The 23,735-nt window shown below is 37.9% G+C and overlaps 1 protein-coding gene across 1 annotated transcript in view; it reads right to left on the bottom strand.

Annotated features, from left to right (window-relative positions):
• Positions 1–23,735, bottom strand: part of CSMD1 (CUB and Sushi multiple domains 1) — a 1,378,384-nt gene that overhangs the window by 30,983 nt on the left and 1,323,666 nt on the right. Inside the window, exons 54-59 of the mRNA XM_078149151.1 lie at positions 20,684–20,866; positions 7,264–7,440; positions 6,358–6,537; positions 5,623–5,796; positions 5,054–5,227; positions 3,306–3,379 (exon numbers count right to left, since the gene is read on the bottom strand). Coding sequence (XP_078005277.1) covers positions 3,306–3,379; positions 5,054–5,227; positions 5,623–5,796; positions 6,358–6,537; positions 7,264–7,440; positions 20,684–20,866 — 962 coding nt within the window. The remainder of the gene's footprint in view (positions 1–3,305; positions 3,380–5,053; positions 5,228–5,622; positions 5,797–6,357; positions 6,538–7,263; positions 7,441–20,683; positions 20,867–23,735) is intronic.

Genomic DNA, 23,735 nt, shown 5'->3' with positions numbered 1-23,735 from the left:
TAATATATCAGTTATGTTTGCTATCTCTAACAGACTGGCAATTAATAGATAATAACAATGGAAAAATGAAAAAGGAAATATTACTTCTTATGAAAACAAAGAGGGTAGCTGAAGAGTCCACCTGACCAGGAGACGTATTGACAGGAAACATATGCTACCATTATTTTCTACAGTTGAATCTCTAATGCCTCTTTGCATTACTTCTATTTCTCCCTCAGCCTACCTTTTTCTTTTTATCTTGGAATCAACTTCTTCCCCACCTTTTTGTCCCCCTCAGTCTCTTTTTTACTTCTTACATGAACATTTCTGTCCTCACTCTTTCCCCAATCATCCTACCTCATACCTCTTCCCTGCTGCTTAAGCCATGGGAGCTCAGAGCCACTGAGAGAAAGAGTACTGGACTTAGAGTCAGGAAAGGTATGGGTTCAAGGCCTGGTTTTGACATTTATCTGCTATGTGACCCTGGGCAAGTCATTAAACATTCCTGAGCTGCAACTTCATTGTGCATATAATGGGAACAGTAATATTCCCAGAGTAGTTGTTAAAGACAATATAAATGCCTTTCCTCAGTAATTAGTGAAAATCTCTAATTCTTATGACCTTAAATATTTCTTGGCTCTGGTAAGCAAACCTTCTGCCTTATCTAACTGGGAACCAGGCCAACACACCATTTCCTGTGATCTCTCAACCATGGTCTCACCATCCACTCATATTCACCCCACTAGAAACTAAGATTCTCCTCCTAGATGTGTCCTTGTCTGATATGTGAATCTTTTTATTTTTTCATTTCTAGACAGGAACCAATCCACTAAAACCACTTCCTATATTCCTACAGTCTCCTTCTCAGGACTCTGACTTGGTACCCTTTCCTCTCTCCTCTCGAGCACCCCCCCCTTTCCAGAATTCTTTTCGATGTTATTTTCCTCCAATAGAATGTAAACTCCTTGAGGGCAAGGGACTATTGTTGGCTTTTACATGTATTCCCAGTACTTAACACAATGCCTGACATAATAATGCTTAATAAATATTTTAGCTAGCTAGCTGTTTGTCTGTTTTTCTGTCTAGTTATCTAAAAGGTTGAGTGTGCTGAGACCAGAGAGTACTTGATGTTACTATAGCAGGAACAATATATGTTTCTGGAATCCTAACTTAGAAATCTGAATATATTTTCCCATACTTATACATATTGGCTAGGTACTATAGTATGAATTGCATGGTATTAAGCTTTACATACATAAATATTACGTATTAATAATATGATTGATTCATAATTGGGTTGAATAAGCTTTTGTGGATTGACTTGTGAACCCAACCACTATGTAGCCATTTCAACCCACATTTACTAAACAATTATGTGCAACATACTGTGCTGGTATCAAGGATATAGATGGAAATGCACACACACACACGTGTGTGTGTGTGTGTGTGTGTGTGTGTGTGTGTAAATACAGCTCAGTACAAATATCTATCCTTTCATTTCTCCCATCTCCCTGTTCTAAGAGTACTATTTTCACTGTGGACTCTAGTCACTTTACTCCTCTCTGCTTTCCTAGTCATTCTTCAGACTCTGGCTTCACTTTCCTCTCTTTATGGTCTTGACCCTATAGTTAAACTGTTCCTCTATATGCATTCCTCAGCTCATCTCAATTCCACTCAGAGCTAAGTTCACTGTGGGCTTTGGATCTCTCAGGTGGTAAATGGCAGAGCCAGGATTCCAGCTAATTTCCCTGGCCTCCAAGTTCAGTATTGTTTATCTTGCACCTACTACTGCCTATAGTAGACTCTGCCTTTATTGGACTCTACCCTTTCCCTAACAAGTAAGAGTTTTGAGAAGGAAAAAAAAATAGCTTCTGTAATCCTGACAGCTAGGTTCCACCTCCTTGAACTGTTGATCTTCTGCTTTAGTTATCCTCCACTTTGCTTTCTTATTTATGATACTATTCTCTCTTGATTCATGCCTTACCTGGCTAGCTGTTCCTTCCTTAACTCCTTTTCAGGATAATAGTCATTGTTTCCTAAGACTCTCCAGTCCTGTCCTCTCATTTCCTCTTCTATCCCTTCTCTTGCCCTCACCTCCCCTTCTCTTCTCTTCTCTTCTCTTCTCTTCTCTTCTCTTCTCTTCTCTTCTCTTCTCCTCTCCTCTCCTCTCCTCTTCCTCTCCTCTCCTCTCCTTCCTCTCCTCTCCTCTCCTCTCCTCTCCTCTCCTCTCCTCTCCTCCTCTCCTCTCCTCTCCTCTCCTCTCCTCTCCTCTCCTCTCCTCTCCTCTCTTCTCTTCTCTTCTCTTCTCTTCTCTTCTCCTGTCTCTATCTGTATATGTTTCCCCTATCCCATCAATGGCCATTAAATTACCCATCTCTGTGTAGATGACTCCCATATCTACATACCTAATTAGCCTTTACCTACACCTTGAGCTTCATCTATATCTATCACATTATAGTCTATTGAATATCTCTACTTGAATGAGCTCTAAGGATCTCAAATGCAACATGTCTCAAGAATTTATTATTCTTTTCCTAAACTTTCCCAGCTCCCTTATTTCTTTTGAGGGCACCACCATTCTTCTAGTCACCTACATTCACAACTTTGGAGTCATCTAAGCTCTTCCTTCTCTTTTAGCCCCAGATCCAATAAAATACTAAATCTAATCAATGTTACTTAACTACTTTTCTCACGTTTGTTTCCTTCTCTGCATTGAAACTGCCACCACCCTAGTTCAGTACCTCATTAACCCTCAAAATGTCCACTGCAATAACCTTTTCATTGGTTTCCTTGTTTCTAATCTTTCCTCTTTCCAATACATCCTACATATAGCTGTCAAATTTATATCAACGATCAAGTCCTCTTTATATATTCTGAGTTCACACCAACTAGTCTACATACATTTTCTCAGGAATGACATTTTATCTCTTACCTTCAAAACTTGGCACAGACCATCCCCTATGATTGAAATGTACTCTTTACTCAAATCTGATTCTTGGAGTCCTTGAGTCTTTCAAGGAACTAGATCAAGTGCCAGCTCTTACACAAGATTTTTCCCTACTCTCAGTAAACAGTATCCTAACTCTCCCTTCCCAAATGGCTTGTATGCATTTGATATTTATCTACATACCTTATTTGTCCCCACTAGAATGCAATCTCTTTGAGGGTGGGAGATGTTTCCTTTTATTATTTATATTCTTAGGATGGTATCTAGCACACAATAGGTACTTAACAAACACTGATTCAATTGTCCTGATTAAATAAATTTTAACCAGCAAGTCATTCTTAAATTGGAGCAAACCAAAATAAAATACATATGTATATACCTCATAACCTCTAGAGCTGTTTTGCATTCCAAAATGTGGGGTACCAGGATCTGTGCAGGTATTGTGAGCTGGATCTGAAATTCAGAGTTGAAAAATATCATCAAATACAGTTATTAGATGTAAAAAGGAATTCTCTTTTCTAAAATTACTTTATAAGTTTTAAGAAATTCTGCCTTTGCCAGCCCATAATATAATTATTTCTTACTGAAAAGTACTTCTAATGAGAGAAAAAAAATATTTCAAGCAAAATTAAAGCAAAACTATCTTCACCCTTTCTTTAAACTTCACACATTACTTAATACTATTTTGTCAGATTGTAAACTGGTTGTCTGTACTGAAGAGTTACTTGAATTACTCATATGGCTTTGAGGGGAAGAAATTTATCTTAGTAGAAAGTAAAATGAAAACTATTAAGGAAATATAAGGAAGGAGTGGTCTAACCTCACTCTATTCATTCTCTCTATGATGAGTCATAAATTAGTGACTCTTAGAATATTAACATTATTATACTTCAGTATTTTAATGAAGCCATGATCTCACCAATATTGTAATTTACTTCAATAGTGCATCTATATATCCTTCTCTATCCAGTGACATTTTTCCCCACATGCTCTCATTAACCCTCCATAATGGGAAATCTTCATGTATAGAAATTCCTAATGAACATTTTAGTAATTTGTAAAACTAATTACTCTGATGCTATATTTAGTAGGCCTGAATCATGTGTCCCTTTAAATAGACCCTGATTATAATTTGAATAGCATTTATGTTTTCCTCCTCATTCTTCCTCAAGACTTCATAAATGACAACAAGGAAAATATTAAAGGTTTCAGGACTGAAGCAGATGGAAGCCCAACATGTAACATTTTCTCCAAATGTAGCACTTGAGCAATTAAAAGACCTTTCAGCTTCATTATTACTTATACTCTACAGCTGCCAATGGGAAAATGGAAGTGAAAAAGTCTTTGAAAAAAAGTTATCAACTAACCTCTTGGGGAAAAACAAAGTCTGCCCAACATACTTAGAACAACAACAATTAAAACCAAGTGATAGAAAATGCTTCCAACTTTAGAAAAGCTAGATCTTCAATGCGGTTATTTCTGCTGCAATTTTTTTTTTAATAAAGGAAATACTCTTCAATGGCTGATAATATCCAAGATCTCGAAGTGTTTACTAGAGAAGTGCATGTTGTCATTTGCTAGTGGTAATATGAAAAGCATATAAGAACCAAATAAATACATTAACAAATCAAGGGATAAGGAAGTCTTCACTTACTGCAAAAGCAAAGACAATTTGTTTAAATACATTCAAGAGCTGTAATTATTAACATCACTTTGTGTAGTATGTAGGATAGGTGAGTGAATGTGAGAAGCATGAGGTAGGGGAAGATAAAAATGACTGAGAAGAGAGACATTCTGATTCTTTAGGTGTATATCTCCCTCTCTGAGGGTGCTCCTTAGTCTAGATGATGAACGATAAAGAGGGGATGGGAAGAGAAAGGACCTAGAAAGTGAGGACAATGTAGCAAAACAATCAGTGGGTCCTTAGGTTCCCCAGCTTGGGTTACCATACTCATAATCCTAATCAAAATAGCATAGTATCCTGACACCAGAACCTTGATGCCAGAGAAAACCATCCATGAGACCAAAGGACTATAACACAATGTAACTAAACCTTGTTACAATCTGATATGGTATATGAAATTTCTTTGTCACAAAATAACCCATGCTATATTAATTCATTATTACCAATACATGTGGGTTGTATTCCACTCCAAGTGCCATCTGCTTGGCAGATTCTTTTTGAAGAGCCTATCAATATAAAAGGAGATTTGCACTGGAAGGAGACTTCAGATCTATAGATGAAGCTTTTTCCGCTAATCTTCCCCTCAGCAGGAGTGCCAGGATCACCACAGAATACAGCTAGTGGACAAAAAAAAAAAAAAAAAGAACAAGTAAGTGGGGAAAGCACTTGGGACATTAAAACACAATTTAGGCATGTTAACCTGTAGCTTAATGTTTTAATCATTAAGCTACAAACATTAGTCTATAGTTCTTTTAACCCCAACAGACTAGAATGCAACCAAAAGAACACAAACACTAGAAATCATAGCTTAATATTAGACTGCCTAATTTACTCTTGGTCAGTTAAATATAGCTCACAAATTTTAACGTAAGCTTTACCTGTTCCTACTTTTCACAAAAGGCTATAGAAGGTGTCATTTATGTCCTAATTAAAGGATATCCCTTACCCCACTGGTAAACATCTCAGGCAGAAGACACAGGATAAAATTAAGATGTTTCCCTAAATAACTTACGCAGACACTGTGGAATGTCACCTCTCCACACTCCCCGTCCTTCACAGGAAAGGATTGCTGAATTGGAGAGCTGATAGCCCTCAGCACAACTGTAGCTTATGCTGGCCCCCCAGCTGTAATCTGTTCCCTCCACTTTTCCATATTGGACTTGAGGGGGTTGACCACACATGACAGCTATTTCAAGAAGACAAATAACTTTCAGTGTTACATAGCCTCTTCTAATTCACATTCTAATTAAAACTCATATGGTACTTAATGTATATCTTTTAATGATAACAACTAAGGAAATGTTAAAAATCAGTGTTGGTTAACTATTAGGTGAGTTCTTATTACTTTTAAGAGAGGGAAAAACCACACACACACACACACACACACACACACACACACACACACACATTTCCCTTGGAAGACCATATCCCTAGCAGAGAGGACTTTGAGATAGTAAAGTTTCCAAGCAAAAAGCCAGAAGGATTTAAAGGACTGTGGGTAAGGAGAGTTTTATTTCCATTTAAAGTTTCATCAATAGCATCTGCTTTTGTCTTGCCACTGTCATATACATCTGTTTGGCTGATTTATTCTTTATAAAAATAAATAAACAAATAATTGCATAGAAATAATGAAAGACACAAACTGACTATTCTAGCTTTCCCAGTGACACCCTATAAATAATAATGAAACAGTTCTGTTGTGGGTTATTATTTGTACATTTGTAAAAGTTAAAAAAAAAACACAGACCTTTGCAGACTGGTTTACTTTGATTCCAAGTGCTCTCTTTTGTGCATCGGATTGTAGATGCACTAGCAGGTTCCATCAGATATCCTGGATTACACTGATAGCTCACAGTTTTATTAAAGGTAAAATCATTTCCAAACTGAATGCCATTTGCCAAGGTACCTGGATCTCCACAACTTATAACTATAAAGGAACACCAAAAGCAACTTTTTGTAATGTCTTTTTTTAAACCAAAAATATTTGAAACTTTTATTAAATAAATATGGTCTATTTTCAGATTATTTCCTTTGAAATATTGTGAAAAGTGGGAAAATCTGGTAATGTGTGTGTGTGTGTGTGTGTGCATGTGTGTGTCTGTGTGTGTCTGTGTGTCTGTGTCTGTGTAGGTTTGAGAGTTAGGACCGGGCCTATGCTTACAGTGGTTTTTCACTATTGGTGACAGATTGTACTTTAAGCCTGAATCTATGTCCTTATCTAGTCCCTGTTGTAAAAAGTATCATGCCCAGAAACAGTAGCTGATTGAGGTTATGGCTGCTACAGGCAGTGGCCACAATTCAGAGTGTTTTGCTCCATGAAGAACTAAGTTGTCCGTATAAGCAGGAATCTGAGGCATTCATCTCATCAACATCATGCTTTCAACAACTGGCCCAGCTCACCACAAAAACTAACTATGGGGATATGCTTACAATTTTTGAAATTATTTTTTAAAAAGATGTAAGATTTTAATATGGTTAATCAATAAAAGTTTTTGAATTAAAACAAAAGTTTTTTTCCTCTCTTCTACCCTTCCACTTAAGAAATGAAACAATGGAGGAAATTCTGTGAAAGTCAATAGCCTTTTCATTAAAAAGCCATTTATTAAAATTCATCATAACATTCTTAAGACTGTTGAATAAGTAAGGGCCTCACCTGTACAGTCAGGAGCTGTGCCAGTCCAAGTCCCATTGGCTGTGCAATGGCGAGTTGTCAGCCCTGAAGTCTTGTAACCTTCCCAACAGGCATAGATCACTGAGCTTGAGAAGAGTATTCCATCACTGTTTATTATCATGCCATTTGCAGGAGTGCCAGGATTTCCACAAGACACAGCTATCAGGAAAATAGGACACTCAAAATTAGTGAACCTCTTCCTGATACAGGAAGAGGTTTTTAACTTCGAACTCCCAGCAGCATGACTGCAATGTGGACCTGAGATGTATGTAAGGATTAGCTCTTCATTTTCATTGAAGAGTTGCAAATGTGAATACTAGGTGTTTCATATTATAGTTCCTGAACTGCATTTTAAAAAGAAAATTTAAACATAGGAAAGAGGAAATGTACTTTTTTGAGATTAAAATGAAAAGACATAAGATAATTATTTTACGTATTAAAACTAACTTTGTTACTACAGTAGGAAGAACACTGAATTTGGAGTTAGAGTACCTAGGTTCAAATCCTATACCAACACACGTTACCTTACAAATGTAAGTACACAATTAAGCAGGTTTGTTGGGGTTTTTTTAATATATATCATGCAGTGTTGTAGAAACTATTTGTTGTCCTCGTATTAGAGATACCTGCAGCTTTTTCTAAATGGTTACTTTAATCCTGCTGCTTTAGAGCAAATAGAAAATTTAACAATTTAACGTTTAACAATTGTGAAAATGTCTGGTCAGCTCCACTTTGCTACTCTTGAACAGCAAAACATTTCCTACCCCAATAATAACTCCTATCAGTTGGAGAAGGAAATGGCAAACCACTCTAGTATCTTTGTCAAGAAAACCCCAAAATGGGTCACAAAGAATTGGACTTTGATGGGGGTGGGGCCCTTGCTCAAGGTCTGAGTAGGAGCAGCCTCTAGAGCAGGGGTTTGGGAAGGAAATGCAAGAGGCCAGAGGAAAAGGGAAAGAAAACCAAGGGAAAGAGGGGATGGGCAAGGAGGTGGTGGCATGGGAAATGGGGGGAGGGGCATAGGGGAGAATAGGGAAATGCAGGAGGGGTCAAGGGAGAATAGGGAGCAGAAGGAAGGGTTGGGGAAGGATGGGGAGCAGAAGGAGGGGTCTGGGGGAATGGAGAACAGTTGGAGAGGTCGGAGGAGAATGGGGTGGAGATAGGTGCTGGGGAGGTGGTGCCAATGGAGGTTGGGATGAGGGGGGTGCCATAACCCTAGAAAGCATAAGAAGAGGATCATCCAAAAGGTCCATTTGATCCCCACTCTCCACTAGTGGGATGGCTCTAGCTATGAGCATCTTACAATCCTTTCTGAGAATGGGATCTCTAGAAAGCTCAACAAAGGCCATTAAGTAAGGAATCTCCTCCCAGTTTCTTTCTGTGTGACAATATTTTTCTAACTCTGAGAGGGTCTTTAGCAGTAATGATCCAAAAAGGGGCCATGCCTCATAATTTTCCAGGTGATACTGAGGCCAAACGGTGTTGCAAAAATGCACCAGCTTTTTCTTCTTAAGTCCTGTACAGAAGCTAAAATTTTTACAATTTTGTAAAAGACAGACCAAAGGTGAATTCTTGGGAATTGAAGAGGATTGACCTATTGTGGGCTTAGTGGAAAGGAAAAAAATTAGGAAAAAATATCCAACAGTTTCCTAATTCCCTAGTGCTGAGAGAACTGAGAGGATTGGACCTACCCTTCCTGATAGGCAGTCCATCCTCTATGATAAGGAAGGTATACCCAGGTCCAAGTGGTCAAGCAGAGCAACTGGACCGCAAGCCTGAGAGTGTCAGGTGGAGTTCGGGACAGCCTCATAGCTGTCTGCCCTAGCAGGATCTGAGAGGTCAGGCCTGAAAACACTTCCAAGGCAAGCTTGGCTAGCTGCTTGGAAATCCCTCTCCCAGCCACAAGACAACAAAAGAACTGGAGAGGGGGAGGCTTACCAGTCCTGGCTGAAGAAGAGTTTGAGATTTAGCAGTTATTTTCCGGTCAGGGAACCATATGAAGAGGTCTAGGACTTTTGGGGTGCTGCTGGGGGACACCCCAAGATTGCAGTACTGGGCCCTGCCTGAATGAATTCAACTTAAATCTTCTTCAACCAGAGGAAAAGTTTATTAGTGATAAATCGCATAGGCCAGGTGATGCCAGTAAGGACAAGCGGGCATGAAAACAGCTCAGCCTTTGGGGCATGAGAGATTCTCAGCCTAGTAACGCCCGTGGGGACGAGAGGGCATGAGAAGGTCTCAGCCTTTTGAGCCTGAGGTTCTCAGTGTCTGAATGGGGGCCAGGGTGGAATTTTTATACACTGAAGTAACTTTGGGTAGCCAGAGAAGGGGGCTGGGAAAAGAGTCTAGGTGAGAAATCCAATTGGAAGGTCTGAGAGAATGAACAGATAAAGGGAATAGATAATGAGAGGAACTAGAAGGAAGAAGTTTGAAAGGCCTAAGATCAAAGGGTACAGCTAGGGCTTTCAAAGGGAGGTAAGGGGAGTCGATAAGGAACCTGAAAGTTTAAGGGTTTTCCGGGTCCCGTAGACAAGTGGGAGTCAGATTCCCTTTGGGGCAAGGGGCAAAGATCTTGTCTTGGTCCCCGCCCCCATCAGACATGACTGAAAAATGACTAAACAGCAATAACAACAATCAGCTGAATGGCAAATATCCCCCCCCAAACTCCTCTTTTATACATGTTTGATTTCCCCTTCCTTTATCTCTCCTGTGAAAGATGTTAACTTCTTTATCCTAAATTGCTACAGAATACTGCTAAGTGGATCTGAAAGGTTACAAAAGGCAATGCTGACCCCTAGAAAGCTGAAGTTACTAATGTTGAGTAGTCTTCCTAAGCACATCAGTTTTTGGTTTTTTTTCTTCAGTTTAGTAACTCAAGTTATTTGACCTCAATTTAGTAGATCTACATGAAATTCTCCTAGGGCTCTCCAGGAACTAGGGATGAGAAATTGCCCCACACTACTATTGAAAACAATTTATTTCAAAAAAGATGTATTAGGCCTTTATCATATGCCAGCCACTGTGCAAACCAATTGTGACATAAGGACAAAACTTAAACAGTTCCTCAAGGGGCTTATATTCTGCTGTTACAATTAGCAAAGGTATAACTTTCTTAATGAAGGAGACAGATTTCTGAAAACCTGGATATCAATTAGACCATATTTTAAATGTACTAGGGGTATTTGCTATTTATTAGCTATTGTTCTATTGTTTCGGTCGTGTCTGACTCTACATGATCCCATTTGGGGTTTTCTTGGCAAACATACTAGAGTGGTGTGCCACTTCCTTCTCCAGCTCATTCTACAGATGAGAAAACTGAGATAAAGAGGAATAAGTGACTTGTCCAGGGTCAGCTAATAAGTGTCTGAGGTCAGATTTGAACTCAGATTGATGAGTCTTCCTGATTTCAGGTCCTGTACTCAATTCAATGTGCCACCTAGGTGCCATATTTGTTATTTATAGGAAACCTAAAACAACACAATTTAGAATAGGAAGAGATCTTATAGATTATCTAGCTCAGTGATGGGCCACATGTGGCCTTATAAGGGTATTTGTTCTGCAACGTTTGGATTCAAAAGGCTGCACTTGAGGACCTAGAGGGCCATACATGGTCTTGAGGCTGCAGGTTACCCACCCCTTTCTTCTTATACATTAGGAAACTAAGACCCAATTTAATTCACCATTAAGTGCCTATTACATCTAAGAACTATCCTAGACAATGAGGCTGTGAAGATAGCATGGAAAGAGAATTAAGCATTTACATAGCACCTACTATGTGCCAGGCTCATGGTATAAATGCTTCTTACAAATATTATCTCATTTCATTCTCACAAAAACCTTGGGGGTAGGTGCTGTTATAATCCCTATTACAGTTGGGGAAACTGAGGCAGAGGTTTTTTTTTTCCGTGTGTGTGTGTGTGTGTGTGTGTATGATTTGTAAAGGGTCATACAGCTAGTAAATGTTTGAGGCTGGATTTGAACTTAGGTCTATCTGATTCTAGACCCTGCCCTCTATCTCCTTTGCCCTTTTGCACAATGAAACAGTCCATTTCCTCAAGATGTTTATATTCTATCTTATGTATGCATGGATAAGCAAATAATAATATGATCTGAGGCAGAAGAGATCAAGAAAGACTTTCTATAGGTGGTGGCACCTGAGCCGAACTTTGTTAAGGAGACTAACAGGTAGCAGTGTAGAATGTATATGTATGTACATTCCTGCAAGAATGTGGAAGCAAGGGGAGGAATGTCAAGTTAAGTTACTTGCCCATTTTCGCATAGGTAGTGAGCAGCAGAGCCAAGATTCCCACTCATGTTCTAGGGATTCCAAATGTAGTGTTCTTTGCGTTGCCTCACATTCCCAATTCTTTTGTTTTGCTTTTCTTTTCTTAAAAACTGTGAATAATTGTATCTTAGTTTTGAAACCTATTTTGCACATTGTTTTTTCAAAAGCAAAGCCCATTTTGTATAGAATGAAACAACTATATTTTGATGGCATCTCCAACAATGATATTGTTAAAAACTGATGTGCTTTGCAGACTGTTTACGTTATGCACTCAACCCTTCTCTACAAGGATTTAGAGATGAGCCAGAAACTTTCTGCTGGACCAGAATAGCACAGTCCCTCTATTTCAAGGTGTTAGCTACTATAAAGATATAAAAAATGCCAGGTATAGAACCCAGATTTTTAGAGTTCCAGCTCAGTGTTTGTCTTATTATTATATGTAAAGAGGCAGTTAGATAGTTCAGTGGATAAAGTGCTAGACTTTGAGCTGAGAAGACGAGATCAAAACAGATCTCAGAAACTTACTAGCTCTATGACTCTGGGCAAGTCATTCTGCCTGCCTCAGTTTTCTCAAATATAAAATGGGGATAATAATAGCACCTTTTCCCCAAGATTGTTGTGAGTATCAAATGAGATAACAGTTGTAAAGTGCTTGGCACAAGTGTCTGGCACATAGTATCAGTTTTTGTTTTGTTTTGTCTTTTTTTTTTCACTTGTGTCCAACTCTTCATGACCCCATTTGGGATTTTTTTTTTTTGGCAAAGATACTGGAGTGGTTTGCCATTTCCTTCTCCAGTTCATTTTACAGGTGAGACAACTGCGGTAAACAGAGTTAAGTTACTTGCTCAGGATCACATAGCTGGTAAGTGTCTGAGACCACATTTGAACTTAGGAAGATGAATTTTGCTGACTACAGGCCCCACACTCTATCCATTACAGCTCCAAACTGCACATAGCAAGAACTATGCAAATGTTAACTATTAGCTATTAACATATACTTCCCAGAGTTGTGTGGCTACAATAGAATATTTGTAAAGTGCTGAGCATAGTGGCTGACATATAGTAGTTGCTATATAAATGTTAGCTGCTGCTGGTGGTGTTGATAATGTTTGTACTCTGATTAGTGATATTTTTTAAATTAATAAATAAATCCCTGGTTTCTTCTAGGGCAAAATCACAGTGGCTGCTCTACGGTCAGTTCATCTTTGCAGATTAACTTTAAAGTACTGATTTTATTCTATTTTGTTCAATATTATCTTAGCCAAGTAAACCCAAATCCCTCCCCCCATGACCCCACCTTTTCTCTCAAAAGCTTTAACACAGCCAGTGCAATTGAAAAGAAAAAAAAATCCAAGAAGGTCCTCAAACAATTTATCAGTATGATCTATTTTATATTCCCCTTCTGACCTCTGTTCAGTATTACCTCACTTAACATCAATGCCCAGGGCAATGATTTTAATATGATTTCCCAATTTAATTGAACAAATTTTACTAATCTTCAATTATGTCTCTGGTTATAGAAGTGGAGAGGATATAAAGACAAAAACAAAAACAAAAACAAACTCCTTCTTTCAAGGAGACTATATTCTACTAGGCAGGAGGAGGTAACATGTACACCAATAAGTAAATAGAAAATATAAATACAAAAATACAAAAAGGGGTGAGAAGCAGGGACTAACAACACAGGAAACAAGCAAAGTTCTCCTCTAGGAAACCACTGCAGCCAAACCTTGAGAGGAGTGAGGAGCAATAAGTAAAGTTAGGGATGGAGAATATTCCACAGCCAGTCTTAAATTGGCGTACAGGTGGGAAATTAGAACATTGGCTAGTTTAGGTATAGGTATAATGAGTCTGCAAAGATAGGTTGAAGTTTTGGTTTTTTTTTTCATTTTTCCCCTAGAAAAACTGTCACAAAACAGAATGCTAAATCTGCAAAACATGTGAATGGCACCAGATGAAGAGTTAGGAGATTCTATTTCTAGTTCTGGCTCTTTCTCCAATGGATTTGGGCAAGTCATTTAACCTCCCTGTGTCAAACTTAATTCCTACGTAAAATAAGGGAGTTCGACTAGAAAAATTTTAATACACTTAAACCCGTATTTGATACACAATGCCTGAAGGATAATCCAGCTACATGCATTTATTAAGTGACTATTGTCTTCCAGGCATTGTTCTAAGCACTAGGCCAAAAATGAAAGAGTCTCTAAACTCAAGGAAATTATATTCTTTAGGGGGATAAAAACAGTTACAGATGTGTGTATAGCCCCTTATTGGCAAGGGAGTCCATGGAAATTGTAGTGTTTCCTAACTAGAGAAAACAACTGAAGGATCACAGGAGATGGAAGTCACACAGGACCAGCAAAATCCAGGTAGTTCTTAGCTCCTCATAGAAGAAAGAGGATGAAGAGGGTATGGTCATGCCAAAAGCCAGTGGCCAGCTGACTACAAATGAAGAGTTAACACCCTTAACTGCAAATAATCATGAAGAGTTGAAGACAGGTCAGGCTCACTGATTTGCTTAAGGATTCAATTGCCTACATAGAATTTTCCAGATCCCTGACTCCCCTCTTCACTTCCTCCTCCTCCCCTACCTCATTATTTCCTGGTGAATGGGCATCATTTGCTTTCTGTAGCTCCCTGCTCTCTTTAAACTATGTATACAATATACACTTTTATTACAGGTTTTGTCTCTATATACTAAAGATAAAAGAGTATTCATCATAAAGGAATAAACCCACAGTAAAGGGAAAAAAGGGAATCTATTAGCCAGATGTTCTTAATCTTTTTTTTTTTAATCATGAACCCCTTTGCCATTCTGGTGAAATCTCAGATTTAAAAAAAAATCTGTTCTAGTTTTTTGACCTCTTGTAATGAATCACCCTCAATAATTCTCTGGTCCTTCTTCCTTTTCTCTAGCATGAACCCCAGTCTCAAACTATACTAAGCTTCTTTGTACTATAGAGTCCTTTGTTCTCCATTCTCTTCTGAATTTCCTATTGTACTAATAGATGAGACCCAGAAAAAAAGAAACCCTTTGTGATAAATATTCATTTGATTCAAACATATCGGGTAAAGACAGAATCTCTGGCTCCCTTTTTCAAGCATAGAAGAATGTAACTGGTGAGTGCTCCATCACATCTTTCTCTCAACCATTCATCCAATAAATATAAGAGGAAAAAAATGACATACTCTAACTGCCCCTCCCCCAACCTCCCAGAACATTATATTTGAAGGCAAGGCAGCATGAATATAAATTACTAAACAAGATGGTAGTGGGGGTGTGATGATGATAAATAAAAGGAACTTACAAAATGCTCTAGGATAATTTGAAAAAGGAAAGGGAATGGCAATAGCAGTAACAATATAACTTCTCTCTTACTCCTTGTTCCCTTAAACAAAACTTCTCTACCACATTTATTACCACTATTGCCCCCAACACTGATCCTCTATAACTGGGGCAAGGTAAGAAACACGGACTGTGGTAAGGAGCATGGCATGGGGGTCCTAGGAAGTAGAGGAAGTTGGTACATATCATTAAAGAGGAATGAGAGTTTTCCCTTTTCATGTTAAAAGTGAAATCATTAGTGGCAATCTAAAGTTGTTTATATACAACATCTGTGACTAGAAGGAAACCAAGGCCTGTTTCTATTCATGTGGCATTAGAACAAACTTTATGACGGTGGATGCATCTTTTTTTTGTCTAATTTAAGAATCTTAAAATACTCATATTCATGGTCACACGAATATAGACATTTTCTGATTAAACCTTTGACTTGTTTGAAAGAAGATTCAACTAAGGTCAAATGATGTAGTTATATTATTTCATGAGATATATAAGGATATAAAAGGAAGATAATGAGCCTATGATTGAAAGACTACCTCATTAAAAAGTATAGTTAAAATGGTTTTAAGTGGTGGAAAAAAAGTTTATTAGAAACATAAATTAGCAGATGTCAAAGGACATTTTAAAAAGCTTTTCTATTGTGGCCCATTAACTGGGGGAGGGGTTGTTTGTTTCTTTTGTTTTGTTTTAACAATAACTGTAAATTCTCTGGAAGTTTCCATTAATTTCCATTTCCATTTCCATTTCCAACTGGTTTCGTTTTCTTGATAGAATCAGTAGAGGTTATTATAGCATCAAGAACATAACTTGGCTGGGAACATGAAACTATGGCCAACCTTTTTTTAAATAGCTCAAAGTTACTATCAGCATTTTTTTCTTTTTGGTAAAGCTGACTGTAGCTCCTACATCCTTAGCCATGGGTAATGTTTCAACAAACTCAAGAAAAAAAGCAGTGAAATCTGAGAGTTATTATCATTTGTCTCCAAATAGATGACGGAGATACTTGCAATAAGTATCATTAAACATATATATATATATATATATATATATATATATATATATATATGCACCCATTCAATGTATATAATTAAATGCTCCTTTGCCACCATTCTTCATTTTAATTGAAAGAAGCAGTTAAGTACTTCTTAAAAGCAAGCCAAGACATTAACTCTGATTTCTTTTTTCTCCAATAGTTATGCTGGTTGTCTCAGGGAGCTCTCATAACAGCCATATGGTGATGATATCTTTCCTGATAATTATACATTGCAACTGTGGTGTATGTGTGTTGGGGGGCTAGGTGAGAGAAAAAGAATAGAATCACACTCTTGCCCTCAGCACTGGATTTGAACCCGTGTGGCCATGGGTAGGTCACTTCAATTCTCTGGGTCTCAGATACATCATCTTTAAAATGAGAAGGCCAGATTAGATGACCACTAATCTGTGATTGTAGGGGCAGTGTTCTTTCTTGAATCAGTCTATATCCCATGACTACCTCTGTTTGTGACTCACTCTCCATCTATTCTAGGTTCTCTCATGTAACGGTTTATAAAAAATTAGGTTGGCATAATCACAAAAAAGCATATGACTACTACGTGGGTAACTGTAGCCAAAGACATCCTGGGCTAAAAATAGCTACACAGTCAGTGTGGTTTCAAAGGAAAAACTGGGAATTGGAGTCAGAAAACCTGGATTCAAATTTTTACTCCATTATTTATTGCATCTGTAACCCTGGACATATCCTTTCACCTCTCCCAGAATCAGTTTCCCCAATTATAAGATGAAGGCACTGGCAGAGATTATCTTTTAGGCTTTTTCCAGCATGAAATCCTGTGAACCTATGAACTCTTATGAAATGTATTACTTGGAAGTATTGTTTATATTTCTATCATCAACTAAAACATTCCTCTCCTTAACTTATTACAGTCATTATATTCACTGAACAAATATTTATTGGGTATGTACTTTTTATTAGTTATTAATAAACAGATTTTACTTTCCCTACTAAAGTATAAGCCTTTAGAGAGGGAATGTATTAGAAATATAAATGGATTTTGAGTTTGAGAAATTGAATTTTGAATCCTGTTTCTATTACTTAATACTTGGGTTGGAATTCTGGTTCTACCATTTACTGTCTGTTTGACCTGGTGCTCAAGGTCACTGACATGGCTTAGACAGGGTGGTCCTGAGGTCCCTTACATTCTCAAATTCTGTGACTTTTTTGTTCTGCATAGGATTATAAAATCATAACTTTATAGAAGAAAGTTATCTTAATGGCCATTTAGTCTAATCTCCTTATTTTATAAGTAAAGAAGTTGATGCTTAAAGAAGGTAAGTAAGGTGCCTATGGTCATATGTGTGTTGAGTGGCAGACAGTGGATTTAAATATAAACCTTATGACTTCAAAGCCAGTGGTCTTTCTGCTCTACCAAAATGCCTCACATGACCTTAAACAAGTCGCTTACATTCTTTTGGTCTCAAATTGCTTATCTATAAAATGTAAGGCTTAGACTAAATGGACTCAGTAACATATAACAAAGTAATATCTGGGGAAAAGGACACTAACACAGGAGGAAATTAGGTAGGAGGTGACAATTCATTTAAATCTCTAAGGAAGTGAGTGATTCTATTAGGCAAAAGTAGAAAAAAAAAAAGCAATGCTTTCCAGTTATGGGGGCAGCCTTTGCAAAAGCAATGGAAGAGATGGAAAGTTGTGAACAAGTAGCAGCAAGGAGGCCAGTTTGGCCATACCAAATCATGTGTGAATGACAGTGATGTCTAATAAGCTTGAAAGGTAGGATTCATTCAAATTAAGAATGGCTTCAACTGCTAAACAGAGGCATTTGTTCTTTGCATTAATGGCAACTGGAAACACTGGAGTTTCCTGAGAAAATGGAGTAAAATGATTAGGAATCATTTGTGCTTTAGGAATACAAATTTGGCAGTCATATGAAAGAATTATTTGAAAAAGGAAAGACTGAAGGCAGGAAGAACCAATTGGAAGCTACTATAATAGTACAAGTAAAAGATGGAAACCTGAATTAAGGTGATAGTTGTGTGAGTGGAGAGTAGTAGACAAAAGCAAGAGACATTGCAGAAGTATAGTCAACAAGACTAGGAACTTATTAGATAATCAGGGTGAGGGGTGCAGGAGAAGGAAGAGTGAAGGGTAACTCTAAGTCTTTGAAGTCAGGTAACTAGAAAACTAGGGATGACAACAGGACATCCAGCAAAAAACATTGAAAGGACAATTGGCAATCTGATACTTGAGCTCAAGAGAAAGATTAATATTGAATATATAGATCTGGAAGTTATCTACATAGGGATGATAGTGGAATTCACGGCAACTGATGCGATAACCAAGAAAGGCAGTAGAGAGAGAAGAGGACCCAGGGTAGAGTCTGAGATATAGCCACACAGAGAAACTGGGAAGTAGATGGGAATCCAGCAAATAAGATTTACAAGGAATGGCCAGAGAGAAGGAAAGAAGGAAGGAAAGAAGGAAAGAAGGAAGGAAGGAAGGAAGGAAGGAAGGAAGGAAGGAAGGAAGGAAGGAAGGAAGAAGGAAGGAAGGAAGGAAGGAAGGAAGGAAGGAAGGAAGGAAGGAAGGAAGGAAGGAAGGAAGGAGGGAGGGAAGGAAGGAAGGAAGGAGGGAAGGAAGGAAAGAATAGAAGGTAGTAGGCATTTACTACACATCTACTATGTTCTAGATACTCTACACGATGAAATAGTTCCAGTACTGAAGGAGCAAGGGTTATAATAAGGAGTTTTGAGGAGTGGAGAGAGGGTTTTGGGAGAATGGTCTTAATATTCTTAGTGAAGACTTTTGAAAGTTTTACAGTATCCTTTTAAATTTCTCAATTTGGGGCAAAACTACTTGCTATTTTTAAAAAGTACTTTGTATGAACTACATAAAGCAGATTACTGAGTGACATGCAATTAAATTCTCTTATTCAAATGAATGAATACATTGATGCTTTATAAGACTAGCATTCACAGTGTTCTATCACAGTCCTAAAGGAATGAGATTCCATGGGAACACATCACTCATCCATAGTGGCTTTAATTCTTGCCAACTTTTAAATTTGCAAAACTAAATTATTTGGGGATCTCCTAATATAGCAAATGATGTCCTAAGCTCTTAAACTAGAATGAATAAGATACTTTGGTACCTAAGATCACCATGTAACTGACACATATATCCACCTCCATTAAGGTTCAAACTAGGCTTCAAAATCCTTCAGTGAGAAAATAAAAGTGGGCTTTCCACTGGGAAATTTTCATTTTAGCAGTTCTTTGAAAATGAGTGATTTTTTTCTCTCGTCAACATGTTTTGCATAGCATCTCAATGTCCGAAGAACAATAACTTCAGTTTTCTACAGCCATTCTCTTTTCTAAGTCCATTCTTCATTTTTTTCTTCAGGAAATGCCCCAAATATCTGATTTTTATCATGTGAGACAATATGATATAATAGGAAATATGCACAATGTGGAGTTAAAGAGCCTGGATTCAAATCCTAGCTCAGATCTCATTTATCTATATAATCTTGAGCAATTAACTTTTCCTCTCTGTGCTTTAGTTTCCTCATCTGTAAAATGAAGAAGTTGGACTAGATGACATCTATGGTCTCTTCCAGTTCTAAATCTACAAATCCTAATAGTTCTTCTGATTTTGGCACCCTTCCCCCCACCTTATATGCAATTCATTGTCATTCACTCATTAGTTATCTGCCACTTAGAATGTCACTGAATAATTCTGAATCAATTTTATTGGAAATGTACATGTCTATCTTAACCTTCTTTTGCTTCTTGAAGGTTGCTGGTAGAATTTTAATAATTTCATTTTGTTGGAAGTAATCTATGTAATAGTTATAAGCTTGTGGCTCACAAACTAGTCAATATTGATAAATAAACTTAGGAAGGGAAATCATCAACTGAGGAGCAATGAGTTCTAAGTGCCTTCCTCAGTAAGTGTCCACATGGCACAAATGATGTAGAGCAGAGGCCTACAAAAAGGCAAAACTGTTTAGAGGAAAGGGCACCGCAGTGGATTCATGAGATTGGAGTAACCTTAAGCAAGTTAATTCACCTCTATGGGTCCAATATTCCTAATTTTTCAGCTGCTGCATGAAACAGAGATTAAACTTGTTCACCTTGGCCCCAAAGAGCAGAACTAGTAGCAACAGGTAGTTGGATGTTAGGAGGAAATTCCTTAAACTATATCTATCCAGTACAAGAATGCACTTCCTTCAGTGGTAATATACTCCCCCAATGAAGTTTTTAAGCAAAAGGTGGATTACCACTTGGCTAATTTCTAGTCTCACACATAGTAGGTGCTTAGTCAAAGTTTTTTGAATTCAAATATAAGACAGCTAATAATATTATGTTCTCACTTTGGTTCTTGGGGATGAGAGCATAATGGTCTATAACTATCTCCCTGAGTAGCTTACATTTCCTCTGCTTGATCGCTTACCACCACCCTCTCCCCCAATGTGATCATAAACTTAAGCAAACTAAAAGAAGTTCATTCACAGAAAAGGTCTGAAGGCTTTTTTAATTAAGATTATAAACTTTTGAGGGACAGAGACCATGTTCTATATTGTACTTTGTATATTCATGTATATTCAGAATGTATATTCAGAAACTCCATGACTGCCATAATTGAATATTTTTTATGATTCCATATTTGAAAACTGTTACATTGATTATGAGTAAAAATCCCAAGAGATGGGATCACAGAGACACAGAAGTATAGGACTACTGAAAGGGCTACTTACCCTCACACACTGGCTGTACTCCAGACCAAGATCCATTAAGCAAGCATGTTCTCTCAGGAGAGCCTCTCAACTGGTAACCCATTTCACAGGAGAAACGGAGAAGACTTTTAACCTTGAATTCTTCCCCAAGCCTAGAGCCATGAGCTGGTGTTCCTGGATCATCACAAGACCCTGGATTGTTTCCTATTGAACAAAAACAGGCAACAAGAGTAAATTACTGATGAAATAACTTTTAAAAATGAGGAACTGTTATGTTCTATAGGTAGAATAGAAAGGAAAAAGAAGAGAATAAAATGGAACTGACCAAATTCATTTAAAAATAGCCAGTTCTGATCTGATGTAATGGGTGATTGAGAAACTACAAGGGATCTTACAACCAGTGGCAAACTGAGCGATGACTATAATAATAAATAAGTGGTGAAGTGGGAATTCAGGAAGTCATGTGTTCAAGTCAAGCTTCTGACACTTAGTTACTATGTGACCATGGACAAGTCATTTCATCTCTGCAAACCCGAGTTTCCTCATCTGTACAATGGGTAATAAAATCTGTAGTAAGTATCTCACAGAATCATTCTCAGGCTCAAGGGAAATAATACATAATGTTTTTGTGAGCCTTTAAATTATTTATAATTGTCAACTACTTTTATTATTAATTTTATTTTTAGTCTTTCCTGCCCTGCGATTTCCTCAGATCCATCCTTATGGCTTAGAATTGACTCTGGGTTTTTGAAGGCTGTATCAGGAGAACACAAATTCTGACAGGTCCTGCCAAACTAGCAAGGCTTGGATCTGGTGGTAGAATGTCTTTTGTCTGAGGACCATATTAGCTAAGTATAGAAAGACTCATCACTAGAAGATTAGGTACTAGGAAACAAACAAACAAACATTTTCCTTGCCCCTCCCCCATCTTCCAAGAGCATTTCCTAAAAGTGCTGAGTTACTGCATTCACCAACATCAGCAGAAATGGCTATACCAGATAATCCATAACTCATTGCAGTGTGTATAGTAAAGGCCTTTAAAACTGCTAAAACAATGTGTTTTCTTGGTGTTCCATCCTACACACACACCTAGCACAGAAGTGTCATTTTGTGGCTCAAAAGGAGGCAGAAAAGATTGTCCCCCAATCCTTCTCTAAGAAAGAAGAAACAGATATATCTATATCAGTATATAGATATACATATTTTTATATACATATAGATACAGATATCTCTGCCTCCTTAAATATTACTGGTTCAGAGGATGTGATTTTTAGATTCAATTTAACTTCAGATCTTTGCTCCTTATTAGAGAAGAGGAGGACCCTGAGCTTTATATCCAAGGTTTGACTCCCTCCCCACCAAACACCAGTTCTACAATGAACACACATAGTACTTAGCTATGAAATCCATTTATCCAAATCAGTAGAAAATAGAAGTAAAGAAAGTATACATATCAGAATATATACCAGACAATATAGAATGAAAAAGCTCTCCCACTGGGAGTCAGATAACTCTCCTCAACCAAGAGATAGTTCTAGATCTCACCCAAGAGAGAATTCCCCAAAGTCTCTAGTGTAGCAAGCTGCAGATAGAGACATCCTGGAGACTGTCAGCTCTCCTCATTTTAGATTCTTCCTAGGGTCTTTTTCTTCAGCAACCTGACATAAGGCTAACATTTTCCATTTTCTCTCTCAAAGCTGGAAGTCAGAAGCTCCCCAAACACAAAGAGATTGCAGAGACTCCAAAGCTCAAAGAGACTCCAAAAAGCCGAAACAACTAAAGCAAACAAACAAACAAAAAAACAACCTGAGCTCTTTCACTCTTGACAATTATGCCCTGATACTCATTGATCAATAAAGAGATAGTACCTAATCACTTGGCTTAGGGACTGGGGGTTATACTTGCATGGTTATTAAGCAGCTTGTTTCAGAATCATCCTTCCCTGTTCACATCTAAAGCTAATTTAGGAAGCATAGAAACAGCCTAGAGAGCTGATAACCACTGTTGAATAGTGGATCATGTTGAATGATTAGAATAACATTTCCATCTAATATTCAAAGAGATGAGATGAGAAAAGAGATCTTTAGCCTCTGATCAGGTGAGGCATGTTTCTTTGGGTAAAACAAAAACAAAAACTATAACTGATATCTAAGGGGAAAGGGCATGAGGATGATTAATTATTATACTTGAATCTTCCAAGGAAGAACTCCAAGGACAGAACTTTAAGGAAGTAGGGGGTGAGAAAGGGTCATTTTTGAGAGAGGCAGCACACTAGCTGAACTCTCCCAACATTCTTACCCAAACAACTTTGTAATAATGCCTCAAATTGAATTCTGAGTGGCAGAGTCAACAAAAGGTCAGGGTGAAACATTTTTTACAGTCTAAGTAAACTTAGGAGGTCTCCAGAAGAGATCTATAACACTGAGATGGGGGTTGGTCCAAAGTATACCCAACAGCAGCATGAGGGGTAGGCCTTCAAAGTGACTGTGACAGAAGCAGCAGAAGTTTCAGGAGCTCTCAGCCCAGAGATGGTAAGAGGGTCCAACTGGTCAGAAAGGTATTACTAGGGACCTTTTTCTGTCACTGGATGCAGGACCTGGTACAGTTTGGCAAATCTACTGCTCTCACACAGGTTTGGGTCACAGTCATTGGTCACAGTTCCAGGGTGGAGAGGAGGACTTACAATCAATCACAAGGAACAGGGCCCCTTCTTGGATAAACATAAGAGTGCAGGCCAGGACCACACCTCTCTCCAGATCAAACCACTTTGGGAGAACAAAAACCTTGTGAACCTCTAGAACTAGTTCTGAAAACAGCAGCATAAAAAACAAAACAAAACAAAAACCCTAAAACTTAGGACGGTACCTCCCAAACCCCAGGTAAGCAGAGCCCAAATTTAAGAGTTCAAAATCAAGATACTGGCTGGGAAAATGAGCAAAGAACAAAATTGACCATAAAAAGCTACTACAATATCAGAGAAAGACCAAGACATAAACTCACAAAGAAACAGCAGCATGAAAACAGCTGCAAGCAAAGCCTCAACAAGAAATGCAAATTGGACATAAGCACAACA

Source organism: Phascolarctos cinereus, unplaced genomic scaffold (assembly GCF_003287225.1).
Source record: "Phascolarctos cinereus isolate Bilbo 61053 unplaced genomic scaffold, phaCin_HiC Scaffold_2;HRSCAF=192, whole genome shotgun sequence".
NCBI lineage: Eukaryota > Metazoa > Chordata > Mammalia > Diprotodontia > Phascolarctidae > Phascolarctos > Phascolarctos cinereus.
Note: the sequence above shows the minus strand (reverse complement) of the source record. Positions and strands in the feature narration are given on the sequence as shown.